Source organism: Podarcis liolepis (genome assembly GCF_965112155.1).
Source record: "Podarcis liolepis genome assembly, chromosome: 3".
Classification (NCBI taxonomy): Eukaryota; Metazoa; Chordata; class Lepidosauria; order Squamata; family Lacertidae; genus Podarcis; species Podarcis liolepis.
This window is the reverse complement of record NC_139557.1, coordinates 82073470-82092374: the sequence shown is the minus strand read 5'-3', so window position 1 is coordinate 82092374 and position 18905 is coordinate 82073470. Positions and strand designations below refer to the sequence as shown.

General features: G+C 43.8%; 1 protein-coding gene across 2 annotated transcripts; it reads left to right on the top strand.

Moving 5' to 3' along the window:
* Window positions 1-1061: 1061 nt before the first annotated feature.
* On the top strand, window positions 1062-4918 carry DPY30 (dpy-30 histone methyltransferase complex regulatory subunit). 2 transcript variants are annotated; one of them, XM_083497017.1, is made up of 5 exons: window positions 1062-1389; window positions 2192-2258; window positions 2342-2389; window positions 3164-3306; window positions 4738-4918. In XM_083497017.1, the coding sequence occupies exons 2-5, from the start codon at window positions 2223-2225 to the stop codon at window positions 4808-4810; spliced, it is 300 nt and encodes a 99-aa protein (XP_083353143.1). In that variant the 5' UTR covers window positions 1062-1389; window positions 2192-2222; the 3' UTR covers window positions 4811-4918. The 2 variants fall into 2 exon arrangements, with proteins under 2 accessions (XP_083353143.1, XP_083353144.1); XM_083497018.1 differs by having other exon boundaries at window positions 1228-1420.
* Window positions 4919-18905: the final 13987 nt, after the last annotated feature.

The window sequence follows — 18905 nt, the reverse complement described above, 5'->3', positions numbered from 1 at the left end:
CATTTATATAAAAGCTAATTCCTAGAATACGATTTTCATGTCACAAATAATAATTATAAGCATGTTGTGGAAAAGCATCAGTTTGGATTTACAGACGTTATAATTTGTACCTATCACAATTATGCTGCCAATGAAAGGCAATCAGATCCATTGTTAAAGGATGCAATTATCTGTCCTGTGGGTCAAATAACATCAGTAAATGGAATGTTCCTAACTAGGAGTTTTCCCTCAAATTTTGAAAACCTGCAGTTGTTTTTTCTTGATGAATACTGGAGGCAAACTTGAGTCATACCCTCAGAATGAGTACCCTTTCTTCCAATGGTAGGGTTGCCTGGGATGTTAATATTGTATCCCTGCATCCCCTCCTCCTCTTTATGCACTTGGAATGAGACTGTGCTTTCGCTGCAATATTGATGCTTCTGAGATTCACCTCCACTGCAGGGAATGGGATGATACCATTGCCCATATTCAAGGGAATATTGGGTTCACCCACTTCAATGTAGAGTGACTGATACTCAGCATTTAACATTAAGTTGCCATGTTGGATGTATCAGCCCTCCTTGTGTTACACTAGAATTAAAGAAACCTGTTGAAGAAAGTAGACTAGAACCTAGTGACTTTCTTACTAGAGTTGCTTTACTACTCAATCCCACCTGGGATATCCTGCTCCCTTCAGGAGAGAGTTTGCTCTTCCTGTCAATTCAACACTGCAAGCTAAATTAGTGGCTTCTCTGTACAGGCACATTTTGAATTACCTGGCCCAGTTCCCTTTGAAATTTATGTTCTTTTAATTCAATCGAGCTTTTAAAGGATGCTGGTTGCCATGACCAACAGCTGTTTTACTGCTTGCTTTCCTATATATTTTTTACATTATGCACAAAACTTGAGTACTAGTTGCTAGACAAGATGATTTATTATTACACAGAATGAAGAAATACTTCAATAGAATTCAAACTCATTCGATCGGGGTGAAGAGAAGCGAACAAGACCACTCGTCTTCTTTTTTTTATTCTGGTTTTCACATGCCAGAAACTGAGAACAGGGTTTGTGCGATGAGCCAGCCTCCACGCTAATTTCCATCTTGAACAGAAGGAGCTGCGGCCGCGACCGAGAGTCCCTATCTTTTCAAACAAGCAAATCCCCACCCCGCAGCTTCTCTCTTGGAGAGCTCTCTCCATTACGCAGGCGCGCTAGAGGCCCGAATCGCCTACCGCCTGTGAAGCGCGACATTTCCCGGCTCCCTCCTTTACGGCGCGCCGCTATACGACAGGCTAAGTTCCTTGTTTACGACTCGTCTCGCGGATTGTTTCGCTCGTTGCTCCGCGACGGGTGGTTTTTTTCTTGCTGGCTTTTCATCCTCGAACCCAAGAGCGGCTCGGCTAAGTGGAGGTGAGCGCGGGCTGCCGAGCCGCGGACCGAAGTGCGGCGCCCATCCTCCGCTGAGGCAGCCTTGGGGACGGGGAGCGGGAGCGGGGAAATGGATGTCCCGGGCCGCCTGCTGCCCTCTTGGCGCTTCTGCGGCTCGGGCTCCGGGGGTCCTTCGGGGCCTCGAGGGTCGGTTGCCTTTAAGAAAGGGAAAGCAGGCAGATCGGGCTGCTCCTCGATCGAATGAAGCGTTTCCTTACGGACGCATAGGCTGCAATTGCAGGCACGCTTACTCTGGAGTAGTGCAAGACCCATTAGAATAACGGGGACTTACTGCTGAGTAAACGTGCGCAAGTTCAATACGCAGCCATTACAACAGGGATGGGGAATCTGTGGCCCTCCGAATGCTCTTGGTCTGCCATCCCTACCTGTTTTCTGTGCTTGTTGTGGAGGTTGAGGTCAGCAGCATCTGGAGGGCCAAAGGCCGCCCTCCCCCCTATCATTGCTTTTTATAGCAGTGCATGTAGTTGACCCTGTTTCCCCCACCCCACTCCCATTTTTCTGGCTCCTCCTCCCCTCCCCCCCCCCAGAACATTTGGATAGAAATTAACCTTTCTGCTTAAAACAACTGACATTCAAACCCCTTGATCTTGTTGTTAAGGGATATATATATATAATATCTCTTAACGGGAAGATACGAAATGTGTCATACCAAAAGACATTTGGAAGTTGTTGGTAACATATGAACTATCAGCTGTACTTAAGAGATAAGTTTCTAAAACTGGTCACAGTGTAATCAGTAACCTTCTGTTTCCTCCCCACCAAGACTACTTCGTATTTGCTAACTTCCACACATCATGGAGACAGAACAGATTATGGAGAGCCAGCCACAGGTAATGCCAAAACTCCCAACAATACCTGCTTTAGTGAGATTGTGTGTGTAAGAGATATTTTATAATTGTGTGATGCTTTGCAGGTTCCAGAAAATCCTCATGCGGAATATGGTCTTACAGAGAACGTAGAGGTAACTAAGTTTATCGTTAGAGTTAACTATTCCCTGCTGAAATTGGGATCTGCTATATTTTTTGTGATTGTATTTCTTAACTGTAAGTTTTTAAACTGTATTGTAAATGGTTGTTGCCCATCCTGGGAACTTTGAGTGAAGGGTGGGTAATAAATTAATAATAGTCTCATCTTGACATTCTTAAAGAGTACAATTTGCTAAAGTTGTTTATTCATAGAATTGAGTGAAGCTAGCGATAGGGGCTCTGATCCAGTCATGTGTTAGAATAGCTTGTCTAATACAACTTTACAATCTCAGGTATTTATTATAGAAGTGCCTGAGCTCGTGTAGCTAAGAATGAAAGAGATTTATTTTGCTTTCATCCTGGCATTAGTATTACAAAGACTGTTGCATATATGAAGATCCTCATATTGATGTTCACCTATTGAATGCCTGTGTATATTTGTGTGCAAAACAATTTTTATTTCACCATCCAGGTGATTTCACCACCATTCACCTCATCTAGACATTTTTGCTGTAAATTTGTAAAAATCAGGCAAGGAACCAGCAATGGCTGTCTCATGGAGCCATAGTAAGCAAACAGAATTTTCAAGGAAACAAACATTTTTAATGGGGGTTCTGCGTGATTTTTTGAGAAAACATACTTATTTCACTGAATAAGTAAAATGTATGGATTTTGGGTCAATTTTTAGATAGTTCAGAAATGCATGACTTTATATTTTCAACTTAAACACTGGATTGCTGTCTTCATCTAGTGTTTGTTTACATTTTAAGCGAATAGTGGAAAATGAGAAAGCAAGTGCAGAGAAAACATCAAAGCAGAAAGTAGATCTTCAGTCACTACCTACACGTGCCTATTTGGACCAGACAGTTGTGCCTATCTTACTACAAGGTCTTGCAGTACTTGCAAAAGAAAGGTAACATATTTGTTTATCTTTCACGATTTCATTCTTAACAACGTGCACAAACTTCTGCTGGCAGTCGTTATATAGGCCTAGTTCTTACAAACAGCAAGTGAAGTGGGAAATATATGGCTGGGCTTTACAACAGTGGATAGGAGCTCAGGTGAATGAATTTTGCATGCTTAAATAATCATTTGCGCATAAAAAAATGTAGCATTTTGCATCATTAGACCTTACCCCTTGATATGCTGTTTTTCAAGCATTTTTGTATGAAGGATAATTCATTCATGTGAGCCCACACTTGTATTTTGAACTGATATAGTCCTGACACTTATTGCCACCTCATTTGCTGTGTTTGGGAATGAGACTTTAATGCATGTGTGTGAAGTGTGAACATTTCTACACAAACTGGAAGTAGTTATGCTGGCTCTGGTCATCAGCCTTAATTTGATAAGCACCATGAACAGCATGATGCAGATGAGTATCCAGTTTCATTTTAGAGTTAGCAAAGCTGGAATTGGAAGAGGTCTAAAAAGAACGAGGGTGGAGATCAAGACTGGCCTGTAGTAAATAAAATACAATCTGATTTGACATGGCTGTAATGAGAGACCACAACATTCATTATCCTGGGTTTTTTTTTGGGGGGGGGGGGTGAACTGCTACTGGATCACTACTTCTCTCCTGTTATTTCTGTAGGAAGAGATGGTGAGAGCTCCTACAGCCAAGCATTCCTAAATCTACATATTTTTAATCCCTGTTTTCATATGTCTAGAGGGGTACAGAGTAGTTTCCTCTCATTTCCCTTCCCAAGCAGAAGGGGGTTAGGATAGATAGTAAGTAAGGATAAAGTAAGTAAATCTAAGCATTTCCCCCTCATTTTTCAGGCCCAATAACAACCATGTAATATTATAGTTCAACAACTTTAAGCCATGCCAGTCCAGTATAGGAGTGAAGCAATTCATTTCCATTTTAAGGAATTTAACATTTGCCCCAAGTTAAAATAAAAAAGCAGATCAAATGAACAGCTGTAAAAATCTGACATTCTTTGAAACTTTGGAATTTAGCCTACCACAGATGAAATTAAGAGAAAAAATGCTAATGATATAAGAAATTAAAATGTTTTCACTAGCAACTCTACATTTACCAAATGCCTGCTACTTATGGCAGAATCCTAACCCATGTCTACTCAGTTAAGTTCTGTTTAATTCAATGGGGCTTACTCCCAGATAAGTAGGATTAGGACTGCTGCCATAATGTATTAAAGTAAAATGTTTTATGATCCCAAACAATACTCAAGTACTTTTAGTCTTTTTAAATCTACTACATACTGTGGGTTCCATTCCTGAAACTACTTTTAGGTGGGTAATTTTGATAATTTAATTGAGGTTAAAAGAATTCTTGAATTGGTAGGTATGTACAAAACCACTATTCTCTTTTTATTTTCAGACCACCAAATCCTATTGAATTCCTTGCAGCATACCTGTTAAAAAATAAGGCACAGTTTGAGGACCGAAATTAATTTCATCTTCAGAGGACCATTTGACTTGATCAGTATATATGCTAAATAACCATGAATCACTGTCTGATGTATAAATCCTACAAAAACAAAAATATCACTTTTGCTCAATTTCTTTAGCCTTTTCTTGAGCTATGTCAGCGGCATGGGGAGATAACACCACTGCTGTGTCAGCAAAATCGACACTGTAGCCTATACATGCACAGCCTTAGAAGAAGGAGAAAGTATACAACACAGCGAAATTAAAAGTTTTTTGCCAGTGGGAGGGGCCAGGAGGTACAACAAGGGCAGACACAAGCTGATGACAGCAGCCTTGGGTGGCTTGAGGTTGAAAGCAGGAGCCAGACTCAACTTTTGTTATGCAGTCACAACAGAGACAAAACAGAGAGCCATACCCAGTTCACCAGATTAGGAGTCCACCGCTCTTAACCACTACACCACACTGGCTCTCATTGCTTTCTTTCTCATTCCTTCCTTCCTTCCCACCCCCACCCCCTGCAACCAACTGATTGTCACCAACAGAACATTCTGACGTGTACTCTGAGAGGACTCCCCTTCACAGTCCAAAGAATGAGCAGAGGGTCAACTGTCCCATAGCCCATCAAGCTCCCTACTATTTCCCCGAGTCCTATCCTGTGGCTAGCTAAGCTAGACTATACCAGTGTAGAGGAAATGGAAACCTAGCAATGAAGATACAACATGGCAAAAGACAAAGCTATTGTTATAAAGGATCTAAGGCGGAGTTGGCATCAGATTTTTATGGTTTACCTTCTCAAACCACACTAGTGGTGTACAGCCCATTAAATAGTTTTTTTATTAAAACAAACAAACCGGTGCATCAATTACCAGGTCCAAAGAACAATTGTCTGGTGGATGGATCTAGCAGGCCTAACTTAAATGGGAACAGTAATGATTTCAAGCTGAAGAATAAAGATTGCAGCACAAAAACAAATATAGTAATAACTACATATTAAAAGAGAGTGCAGGCTTCATTGCCTAGATGGCAGTGGACACAAGCCATATTCATTTACTTGGGTATTCATAGGCCACCTCTCAGGGTTAACCAGGGTGGGTCATGAGATAAAAGCTCATTATAACAAATCACAAAATCACAACCAAAATGTTATAATGACAGCTGCAGTTAAAACATGATCGTTGACAGTAAAAATACAACATTAGTGTAAATACGAAAACCAAGCAGCAAAGAATAAATCATTAAAAGCAGCAGTTAAATGCAGAGTGTTAAAATGTCAGTTTTGAGGAAAGCGTTTTTAAAGCCTGCTGAAAAATAATTGACATAGGGAATAAATGCACCCACTTAGGGAGGAAGTTCCATAATCAGGAGACCAGCACTGCTCAGTAAGACGTATTTGACTACGCTGATCTAACTTATGATATAATTAAGTAAAAGTATTGCTAAATATAAACTTTTGGAATTTTTTTTTTTTTGGTCTGATGAATTAAAAAAACTCAGTTTATTATATTTAAATAAATCTGATTGTTATATATCCCCTTTGGTGATACTGGAGAAGATGACAGAGAACTCTCATTAAAAAAAATAATCTGTTCATTTTTAAAGGGCATTTTTTAATTAAAAAAATATTTATAACAATAACACACTGTCGTCAAAATAGCCTCAGTACTCTTATCTTTAAACTCCACTGATAAATAAACTATTAGTTGTTAAGCTTGTACCCCTGAAAGATAACACAGCCTTTTGAAGAATAGTGTTACCCATGTTCTCTGCAAATATTTGGTTTATTATTTTAGCCATAACGTTTCATACTTTTCAGTATTACGTAGCCTCCCATATGCTGAACTTTTCTAGCATCTGTTATCATTTTACTGTAAAACTCTGCTTGTTCCTTTCTCATGTTTCTCCAGCAGCTAAACTGTTTTCTAATACAGATATTTATTTTTATGCTTCAGTATGTTCAGCCCTTGTTTCTAATTAAGCTACTGGGTACTGCAGGCAAAGCAGCAGCCAGGAGAGGGACCCCTTGAGAAAAAGATTAAGGCCATTTTACACAAATGATGCTGAACTAGGGTTGAAAGATTACTGGTGTTTATTTCTGTCCAAACTGTAAAACCCATATATATATTTTTAAAAGCCTCACTGTTGTGCCATGCTATTTATTTTATTTAAAAGTTCATACACACATACATACTCAGACATATATATTACTTAATATTTCAAAAATCACCAAACAGTACACAGATATACCACTTTTAATGCAAAATAAAGCAGCTTACAGGGTTAAAAGCAGCAACACCTAACACCGTACGTTATGGGTCAGCTGTTTTAAGCAGCTGATTTGGGGTGTCACAAAAGGGCAGGAAACGGGGGGACCTGAAGCATGAATGGTTGTGTAGATGAATCACAACAGATCCGGCTTGTCCTGCAAGCCACACCTGCTGAAATCTGGTCTTCTGAACATCTATTAAAAGTGCAGGAGCCCTATCCTCTCTTTTACCTGGCCACCTTACTCTGTACCTTTTCACTGAGTGCTTTCCTCTTATCACTCTGTCATCTGAGCTGCTTTGTAAGGATCTTTGACTAAGGGGCTGGTTGGGTCTTTAGCCAAGAAATCTGCTTTCAGTGTCAGATGTCTTTCACAGCCAACTTAGATGAGCAGAAGCACTTTCCAGGCAAAGCCATCATTGGATACAACCTGCATAGGTTTAACATAGCACCATATAGTCAAAGAATATTTTTTTTTACAGTTTGCTACCTCAAGGGGGCATCATCTAAAAATAGACACAAGAATCAGCAGAAAGGGAGGAAGATGGGGGCAGAGTTGAGCCTTCGGAGATTACGATTACTAGTCACAGAGTTGGAAGGGACCCTGAGGATAATCTAGTCCAACCCCCTGCAATGCAGATATATGCAGCTGCCCCAGACAGGGATCAAACCTGCAACCGTGGTTTTATCAGCACCACACTCTAACCAACTGAGCAATCCAGGTGCTTTACCTCTGCGTACTTCAGTTTAGGTAGAGGAAGATTTGAAGCAAGAATACATGGAAGTATCCTGGCCAAGTGCATAGTTCATTTTTCTCTCTGGTTTAAGTACAGAAACTCTCTAATCTCAGAAGGAAGGATTTCCAGGTAGTGTAAATCTAGACTAACTTGAGTAATAACATTTCTTTTTCCATAAATGAAGCAAGTAGTACAATGAAATGGCTTCCATCTTTCTTTAGCTCTGGAATTTACCGTTGTATTCTATGCAGTGGCGCCAGCTCCTAGGGGCTGAAGCACTGTGGGATCCCCTGATTTATTTATTTTTTTAAAGGAGCTGGGCCCCCTCAATGTTCAGAGCCCCCCCCCCATGACGTCAGTGCATCAGGACATTGCGCACAGGCCCCCTCAATCCTCTGGCAAAGGTGGCGCCTCTGATCTCAAGAAACACCGAGACTAGATGGTAGTAAATTGTGGGAAAATGATTGCTTGTACATGAGAGCATGAGCAAAGTTCTTATTGTTACAGGGTGATCTCATAGCTAGAAGCATCCTTGGAGCATGAATAGCGCGTGAACAGCTCGTGCTGTCCCATATGATTGGCTAACGTAGTATGGCCTGATCGCTCGCATGGTCTAGTACCAAGGTCTTTATCTGCTGGCTAGAACAAATTGCTTGATTTGTATTTTTTGTATCTTTCTATTTCACACATTTCACACAATAAAAGCTGTGCTGCATTAGCCCTAGGAGCTGCCATATTTCCCTAGGAGCAGCCATAATTCGGAACCTATCTTGGTGTGAGACTGATTTTTCTCTGGATGCCGAGCTGCAACTCGACAATTGGTGCCCCGTGTGACTGCCTTCGAACTTCACGTTGTTTTTCAGCACTCACCAACACGTCGTTCATCCACGTAGTGGATCCCTGGTGAGTGCTCCCGTGTGACTGTTTGTTTTTCATTATTCAGCACTCACCTACACGTCGTTCATCCACGTAGTGGATCCCTGGTGAGTGCTCCCGTGTGACTGCCTGTTTTTCATTATTCAGCACTCACCAACACGTCGTTCATCCACGTAGTGGATCCCTGGTGAGTGCTCCCGTGTGTACAACGTTCAGCTCTCACCTCGCCCCGCAAGGGCTGCAGACGCGTCGTTCATCCACGTAGTGGATCCCCGGTGAGAGCTCCCGTGTGAATGTGATTCTGGACTACGTTACGGACTTATCAGCACTTATCTCCGCCCGGACAGGGCAAAAGGCGCCTCTCTCTCATCCTCCTACGGATCCCTCGGTAAGTGCTCCCTGCTCTTTTTGCAACTCTTGCAATCATGGGAAAATCTCTCTCTGCACCACAGAAAAATTTTTTAAAAGACCTTAAATTCCTTTTGGCCAGTAACAACCTTGCTGTTCGGAAAGCTGACCTTAAGTCCCTTATAAAAGCCCTGGACACTCACTGTCCGTGGTTCCCCCAGGACGGAAATTGGGAGTTAGACGATTGGAAAAAAATTGGACACTTCTTTCAAAATCATCCGCAGATTGATGTAAAGGTTTTGCATGCCTGGGGTAACGTCTACAAAGCTATGTCGTGCTTAACTCCTTCAAACATTCTTCTGGCTGCTGCAACAGCCCCCCCGGTTCCCGCTTTGCCTGCCTCAAACCTACCTCCTAAACCGCCGCCTCCTCCTGTCACTCCCCTGCATTCTTCAAATTCTGCAGCACCCCCTGCTCTTCCACCTCCTCCGCCCAAGGCATTTGGCACCGCTTATACCACTCCTCTCCAAGAAGAGACTCTTTGTACCACTGCTCCGTTGTTGCCTTTTGATTCTGATACTCCACATCTCTTTCCTGTGATTGCTCCTGCACCGCCAGCCCCCGTCATGCTGACCCAAACTGATGTCCTCGATGGGTTAACGGGAGGAGGCAATTTTCTTACTGCTGCCCAACAGCTAACTCTCCATCCTCAGTATTGGGAGGCCACTACAGCCTCTGCCCAAGAGACTCTGGCCTCTGTCCCTGATGACAAGACTGAGCGCAATGGCCTATTGGGGAGCATCAGACAGGGCCCTGCAAAGCCCTATGGACAATTTGTTGATGGCCTGTACAATACCTTCAAGCGGCAAGTTCAGGACCTGGCAGCACAAGAACTGATTGTACGCCAGCTTGCGTTTGATCATGAGGACTGTAAGCAAGTGCTGCGCCCTTTGATGGCAACATCAAATATAGCCATTGCTGATATGCTTAAAGCCTGCCAGTCAGTGGGCACTGCTAGCCACGGCCTGCTAGCCACGGCCTGGTCCTCCGCCGTGTCCCAAAATCCTGCAAAGGCTACAACCTGTTGGATTGACAGTGGCTAAGGAAAAAATCCAGCGGACTTTACCCATTACGTGCCTGGGACACCAGCTGACAGCATCTGCAGCCATTCCAGTCACGCCTCAACTACAGTTTCCTGATTTTAAACTGGTGGATTTACAACAAATTCTTGGACAGCTAAATTGGATAAAGAGTTATTTGGACCTGCCCACTTCCACTCTGTCTCCACTATTTTCTGCCCTTAAAGAACACAAGAATCCAGCGGACAAGATCACAATCACCTCTGCAATGGAAGAGGCTCTTCCACAGCTGTTCCAGTGTTTCCTGGCACGCTGAAAGGCTATCTTCATCCCTACTGCATTGGCCCCCCTTTTCCCTGGGAAGCCACTTCAACCACCAAACATCATTACAGTTTTGCTGCCTCTTGTTTGGGAAGTGAGCCTGGCTTTGAAGGATGCCCTCGTCAGACCGGCATCGCTTGGGTTTTGCCTCCTAATAGCAACCATCCCATCTGTATCATCACGCTTCATTGGGCTTGGACTTTTGACTCAGCAGTACAAGGAGCAATACATCAGACTTATTTACAGCAAATGGGCTCCTGTATCTGCAGAAATGGTTGTGTGACTTCTTCTGGATTGTGGTTTTTACATGCCAATAATCGAGCCACGAAATATCACACAGGTTGCTCGGAAGTGGCCATTGGACTAATTTACCATTCTCATCCTTATTGACATCACTTGGATTTTACCCCCCAGATCTCTTCCTTTTTTCTCCTCCCTCAGGAGTCCTGCCCTATGATGTGTTCCCCTGAGCATATACAGAGGGCTGTCTTGGAACTATTGTGGACTCTTGGCAAGGGAGGGGGTGAGGGATTTCAGTGTGTTCCAGTTGTTTCATTTTTGTGCTTTGGCATGGTTCCCGGACAGAAAGCAACTTGCAATATGGTTTTTTTAACACGGCCCACGAAGACAATGGGCTCTGTTCTCGACCTTGTTGCAATCTTTTTAGTTACAGCAAGCGGAATATGCTTGAAGCGGACTATGCTTGGCTAGTGCCTTTTTTTCTGATGACAAAAATAGGCGTATTCCATGGGCTGGTAGAAGGTTCAATATGCCCCAGTTCAAGTTGTTCCACAATTAACTGGGCTGCCACTGCAAGCTTCTGTCTAGGCAAAGGCCACTGATCCACCCATACTGGGGTGTCTGTGGTCCAGCAGAGAGAAAGCGCAGTCCGGGGCATGGCAGGGGCAGCCCTTAGCATAAATTTGTAGAAATTGTAGTTTCCGCTGCAGCAAGCAGGTCTCGCCCCCAAAGGGAGACGGGAATGTCCAGAACCAGTGGTAAGATAGTCATTTCAAAGCCTTGTGAGCCTTGAATCAAAATAGGGTTCCTGCTGCGCTGGGCAGCTGCAGCGCCACCAACGCCAATAACAGAAGAAGCTGGCTCTAGTGGCCAGGCAGAGGGCCAATCCTTGATAGCGATCACAGAACAGTCAGCCCCCGTGTCCAAGACCCCTTCAATCGTGCGACCCCCAAGGGTCATCTGGATCTTTGGACGCTTCTCTGTGACTGGGAAGGTAGCAGCAACAAGGGGGTCATGGCCCTGGGTTGGCTTTGGGACGCATATAAGTTTTGCTATAGGAGAACCTGATTGCAAACGTGCCTCGCGATCAGAAAATACAGTCACATAGGGGTCATTTCGTTGTAATCCATGTAAAATATCTGGAACAAGGTGGATCCCTTGCTGTAAAACCTCTGACAGTGGAAAAACAAGGCATTGTGCTGAAGAAGAAAAACCAGCCCCTATTGACACCCTGGCTTGATGTGGTACAAAGGGGACTGGCAGGTATAAGTCCTGAATTAAAAGGAGGCGAGGTAAAGCCGGAGGTGGGATGGCTGGAGAATGCACTGGATCCCCTATTGTTGAGCCTGGGCCCGGGGTGGGCCCGACTGCCGGTTTCCCGTCGGCTGATTTTGCTGGTTCTGCTGAGGCGTGGCGGAGCGACACTGATTGGCCCAGTGGAAACCTTTTTTGCAAATGGGGCATTTTTTGCTCGGACGACATTGCTCTGTATTAGATCTGCACTGTGCACGAAAATGGCCCACTTTGCCACATCCAACGCAGGTTTTATCCTTTGCAGGATTTTGGGACACGGCGGAGGACCAGGCCGTGGCTAGCAGGCCGTGGCTAGCAGTGCCCACTGACTGGCAGGCTTTAAGCATATCAGCAATGGCTATATTTGATGTTGCCATCAAAGGGCGCAGCACTTGCTTACAGTCCTCATGATCAAACGCAAGCTGGCGTACAATCAGTTCTTGTGCTGCCAGGTCCTGAACTTGCCGCTTGAAGGTATTGTACAGGCCATCAACAAATTGTCCATAGGGCTTTGCAGGGCCCTGTCTGATGCTCCCCAATAGGCCATTGCGCTCAGTCTTGTCATCAGGGACAGAGGCCAGAGTCTCTTGGGCAGAGGCTGTAGTGGCCTCCCAATACTGAGGATGGAGAGTTAGCTGTTGGGCAGCAGTAAGAAAATTGCCTCCTCCCGTTAACCCATCGAGGACATCAGTTTGGGTCAGCATGACGGGGGCTGGCGGTGCAGGAGCAATCACAGGAAAGAGATGTGGAGTATCAGAATCAAAAGGCAACAACGGAGCAGTGGTACAAAGAGTCTCTTCTTGGAGAGGAGTGGTATAAGCGGTGCCAAATGCCTTGGGCGGAGGAGGTGGAAGAGCAGGGGGTGCTGCAGAATTTGAAGAATGCAGGGGAGTGACAGGAGGAGGCGGCGGTTTAGGAGGTAGGTTTGAGGCAGGCAAAGCGGGAACCGGGGGGGCTGTTGCAGCAGCCAGAAGAATGTTTGAAGGAGTTAAGCACGACATAGCTTTGTAGACGTTACCCCAGGCATGCAAAACCTTTACATCAATCTGCGGATGATTTTGAAAGAAGTGTCCAATTTTTTTCCAATCGTCTAACTCCCAATTTCCGTCCTGGGGGAACCACGGACAGTGAGTGTCCAGGGCTTTTATAAGGGACTTAAGGTCAGCTTTCCGAACAGCAAGGTTGTTACTGGCCAAAAGGAATTTAAGGTCTTTTAAAAATTTTTTCTGTGGTGCAGAGAGAGATTTTCCCATGATTGCAAGAGTTGCAAAAAGAGCAGGGAGCACTTACCGAGGGATCCGTAGGAGGATGAGAGAGAGGCGCCTTTTGCCCTGTCCGGGCGGAGATAAGTGCTGATAAGTCCGTAACGTAGTCCAGAATCACATTCACACGGGAGCTCTCACCGGGGATCCACTACGTGGATGAACGACGCGTCTGCAGCCCTTGCGGGGCGAGGTGAGAGCTGAACGTTGTACACACGGGAGCACTCACCAGGGATCCACTACGTGGATGAACGACGTGTTGGTGAGTGCTGAATAATGAAAAACAGGCAGTCACACGGGAGCACTCACCAGGGATCCACTACGTGGATGAACGACGTGTAGGTGAGTGCTGAATAATGAAAAACAAACAGTCACACGGGAGCACTCACCAGGGATCCACTACGTGGATGAACGACGTGTTGGTGAGTGCTGAAAAACAACGTGAAGTTCGAAGGCAGTCACACGGGGCACCAATTGTCGAGTTGCAGCTCGGCATCCAGAGAAAAATCAGTCTCACACCAAGATAGGTTCCGAATTATGGCTGCTCCTAGGGAAATATGGCAGCTCCTAGGGCTAATGCAGCACAGCTTTTATTGTGTGAAATGTGTGAAATAGAAAGATACAAAAAATACAAATCAAGCAATTTGTTCTAGCCAGCAGATAAAGACCTTGGTACTAGACCATGCGAGCGATCAGGCCATACTACGTTAGCCAATCATATGGGACAGCACGAGCTGTTCACGCGCTATTCATGCTCCAAGGATGCTTCTAGCTATGAGATCACCCTGTAACAATAAGAACTTTGCTCATGCTCTCATGTACAAGCAATCATTTTTTCCTTAGCTGGATTTTTTCCTTAGCCACTGTCAATCCAACAGGTTGTAGCCTTTGCAGGATTTTGGGACACGGCGGAGGACCAGGCCGTGGCTAGCAGGCCGTGGCTAGCAGTGCCCACTGACTGGCAGGCTTTAAGCATATCAGCAATGGCTATATTTGATGTTGCCATCAAAGGGCGCAGCACTTGCTTACAGTCCTCATGATCAAACGCAAGCTGGCGTACAATCAGTTCTTGTGCTGCCAGGTCCTGAACTTGCCGCTTGAAGGTATTGTACAGGCCATCAACAAATTGTCCATAGGGCTTTGCAGGGCCCTGTCTGATGCTCCCCAATAGGCCATTGCGCTCAGTCTTGTCATCAGGGACAGAGGCCAGAGTCTCTTGGGCAGAGGCTGTAGTGGCCTCCCAATACTGAAAGCAATCATTTTCCCACAGTAAATCATCTGTGGCACATGAATAAATTGTTGAATTCGACCTGAAAAGCACTCTGCAGAGAAGTTTCCAAACAATTCAGAGGCCATGTGCTTTTGAGATCAAACTGGAATTTCAAAGACCAATCTTCTTAACATCCCTGCCAATCTTTAGTTCAGCTGCCAGGCACCATCAGCATTCCAATCATTCAGCTGTCATTCATGTCAACGTATCTTAGTATATGATGTGTCACCTGTTATCCAGGAAGGACAGATGGAAGAAAAAATAAATCAAAGTTGTACATTGCAAAAGGGTTTGTTAGGTAGGTCTTCTGCAAGAAACATGAAGCCGTAAAACAAACTACATTTCTGACTGTCATGGAAACAAGAAATTTGAGCGACTCTGAAAGGGGTTTGCTTTTCTAACACAACAAAGCACAGCTCTGTTTCTGCCGTGGTTAACAATGCTAGGATGTACAAGAGATTCTTGCAACACCTGATAGAACCAATAAAGCAGAGTGTTTGAGGACCCTAGTTTGTTCCTGGTCCTTGAAAATGAGTGCGTATGCATGTGCTGGGGAACCATCCTTTGCATTTTGTCCTCAGTAGGCCTGCCAGCTTTCACTCTGATGTCTCAAGTCCTCAAGGCATAGTGCAATCTGTTTTGCATTTTTGAAAATGCAGCAAATCCTCTAAGCCCAGCAGTGCTGATCCAAGATGCTGAGCTACTTGAAGCAAAGCCTAATGGCACCCCAACCTTGCTAGGGCTAATGCTTGACAAAATCTTCCTGCATAATTCAGGCACTGATTCCTGCTGTCCCGTATCCTCCTTCTTCCCATGCCACCAGAAGCGAGTCAATTCAGCCTGCTACATAGCAGAACCAGCCAAGGGCCCTAGCAGGACAGCACTACCGGCTGTAGTTTTCTATAGACGAGAATTCTGGAGATTTGTGATGTGCAACAAAAAGGGAAATGCCACCAAGAAAAGAGTGGCCCTTTAATAATCACAACCACCTGCATTATCTCTCTAGCTCTGAAGCAGAAGGCGCTTCAGAGCTATGGGGTTTCTTGAGAGCAGGGAAGGAACATCCTTCAAATCTGCCTGTCCTCTGGAGCCAGAATCAATCAAGTAATTCCCAATACCTTTTCACAAATCTCTGGTCTGGACCCAAGCTAGTTAAAACACTCTGGTGAGATGATCCTAAGTTTGCAAAGCACTTAGTATTTATTAAGGAGTCAAGATAAAGTGAGAAAGAAATAGTAGGTTGCAGCAAAGCAAAATATCAGCAGTCTGATATAACTAATTCTTACACTTGATATGGAGCCTAAAATCATTTTCAGTAACTCTCATATGAACATGAAGCATCTTTTGGCATGCTAAGGCTAAGCTTTCCCAGGCCAAATGAAGATGGAGATAAAAGCATGTTCCAAACAAGCTATTTTATGTTGTTCCAGAGGTAGCAGGACTGGCATAGGGGAAAACAAGTGGTCGAATAAGGTACAGTACTGGAATTTTCATGTTCCTCACTTATATAGCAATAGTGATACTTAATACACTATTTAGTTTGGAGGATAACTTGTTTATCAACCACTTATCCTGATTTGCTTGCATAAAGTTGACACAGATGTTATGTTATGCCTGCTCTTTATCTTCATTCTAATCTGTTTCTGGGGAGAGTGCAACAATGTGCATTCACCCTAATTTCATCCTGATGAGTTTTCACAGAGGTTATAGGTCTACCTGTCAATCTGTCATTATTTTCAGTGCATTTCCCAATAACTCTCCTTTTTAAAAGTGGATTTGTTGTACAGAGTGCTTTAATCCAGAGTGATTTAGTTGCACAAACCTAAATTTCCAGTACACAATTAAATCCCTCTTGCAAAACAGTGACATTCTGCGGCAACCCCAATCGAATCCCATTGAAAAATTGGCCAAGCAATTCCAGTGACAAAGAATGTGATTCTCATAACAACTGCTTGCGCCTTCAATTTCTCAGGGAGTTTTAGCAACCCTTAACTGGTATAAGTGAAAATTGCTGTTTGTAGCACTCTGCCTTTGTGACCTTCCCTACTTCCAATTCACAGGCCCCTAATGATATTTTTTAATTGAAAGCATGTTTTGCAGAGGGGGTGGGGTGGGGTGGGGTGGGAAAGAGAATGTTTATAGTGTAACAGGATTCTGAATTTGTGTGTGTGTGTGTGCATCTGCTTGCACACACCATGTATTTCCATGGTGAATAATGAATCTGCAAAATACAGTGATGCCTCACAAGACGAAATTAATCCGTTCCGCGAGTCTCTTCGTCTTGCGGTTTTTTCGTCTTGCAAAGCACGGCTATTAGCAGCTTAGCGGCTATTAACGGCTTAGCGGCTTTAAGAAAAAGGAAACAAACTCGCAAGAACTCGCAAGACGTTTCGTCTTGCGAAGCAAGCCCATAGGGAAATTCGTCTTGCGGAACGACTCAAAAAACAGAAAACTCTTTCGTCTTGCGCGGTACCACTGTAAGTGTGTGGGAAATGGAGTCATAGCATTGAACTCAAAGCAGCCTGTTCCAATAGAACCACAAAACTACAAGTCAGAAAAAGCTATTAATACAGATAAATAATAGGTTGAGCACAACACTTTAAAAACCAGTTCTTCTTCAGATTTTTGCTGAACAGCCCAAACCTGAATTTTTGCTGAATCGCAAACAATCAACCCATCTTCTATTATCATGTCTGATTATCCTGAACATTTCAACAGCAATCAACCCAGGAGCAAATGTGTGGTGATAAATGGTCTCTCCATTAAATTAATTATCGGTTTTCTTGAAAGGATAACCAGTTTGGTGACTAATGCTCCCAGCATGAGGTATTTATATATTGGATTGTCTGGGGATTTAGGTCCAATGCCATGACTACCAGCACCAGGGACAGATAATTATGTCACAAATCAATTCAGAATCTAGTTTGAACAGTTACTGGCGAAAGATTTGACTAATCTATATAGCACATCTCAAATGTTCAGATTCTTTCATGCGTAGTATTTTAGTAATCCCAAGAGCCCTGCAAGGTAGGCCAGTATTATTATGCCCCTATGCTGGTTGTGTGGAGGACCCAATCAAGATACAGTTCTGGGTTCAGAAAATCCTGTTGGTACTCCAGATGTCCCTCCATTTGCTAAAATAATCTTGCATGAAAACAGAGAATAAGCAATACCTAAAGGCATCACTACACAGGACACTTGATATGCTGATTTCACATATCCAGTCCTCACAGTGCCCCCCCCGATAACAAGTTGCCTAAAATTAATAGAGTTGTATGTAATCCAGCTGGATCCTATGCATGGCACACTTACAAATAAATTACACTAAGCTCAACATAACTCATTTATATTCTGCATTTAGTCAGTTGGTTCTTTAGAGTTGTTCAGGCATACATAACAATAAAATCAACACGAAACTCAGAATATTTCCAGACAAAAAGGAGGGAACCAACAGTTAAAAGCAGCAGGTTAGATTGCTTAACAGTGTGATCATGTGCATGTAAACTCAGACGCCTCGCTGAATTCAATGGGCCTTTCAGGTATAGAATTGCAGCCTAGGGCTCAAAACTTTAAAAGTCTGGAGAACAAAAAGCTCTGGCTCCCAAACAAGTCTGCACAGCATTGCTACCTTAAACTGAACACTCCAGTCCATTCATTTAAAATGTGCAATGCTTGTTGCTTACTCCACCTTAAGCCTTTGGGTAAGCCACAAAGGTTTCTGGATCTGAACCAGTGTTTCCAGTATTTCCTGACTAGCATTAACCTAAAGTTTAGTAACACAGTGTTTAGATTTTAAAATTTTAAAGGATATTCAACCCTGAATTCTGCTACTAGATTATTTCATGGTTACCCAAATCCAGCCACATTTGCTACTTCCCATGAATTACAGTATCAGCCTATTTGCTGCCTGGTACTAGTTGCTCATATTGGGTTACTACATCCAACATTTAAAAAAAATCAAGGGTATTGTGAAGCTGTGGGTGCATGTTTGTACTTGCACAGAACAAGCTTTGATAGATGGGATATTCCTGAGTAAAGCACAGACTCCCTCCCCTTTGGCTTTGTTGCTCAGCTTTTCCTCTGCTGACTTCCAGGGCTCTGCCTCCTTTTCACTCCGTCTCTCCAATCTAATGACGTTCGTCATGTTCACTCCCCCTCCCCAGTTCAGTCTTATTAGCTATTTTGGAAGAAGAGGCCTTTGAGGGTTGCTGGTGTCTCCATGGCAGCAGTCCAATAATATACCAGATGACAAATTGGGTGGGTGAAGAGCTGAAGTGGCTTAAGTGGCTGCCTTTGTATAACCCACTATGATCCAGTTTCATCTCCCTCAAAGTGAACCTAAGCATGCAACTATAAAAATGGTGTGCATTTTACACTTCAGTCCTCCTGTCACTGGATTATTCAACTCTTAAGCATTTGTTTACATGCTT

What these genes read in the sequence shown, in the direction of transcription:
- DPY30 (XM_083497017.1), top strand. Translation starts at nt 2,223, where the DNA reads ATGGAGACAGAACAGATTATGGAGAGCCAGCCACAG. An exon ending in GTCTTACAGAGAACGTAGAG is followed by an intron (nt 2,390 to 3,163) that starts GTAACTAAGTTT and finishes TTACATTTTAAG; the next exon opens with CGAATAGTGGAAAATGAGAA. An exon ending in GCAGTACTTGCAAAAGAAAG is followed by an intron (nt 3,307 to 4,737) that starts GTAACATATTTG and finishes TTTTATTTTCAG; the next exon opens with ACCACCAAATCCTATTGAAT.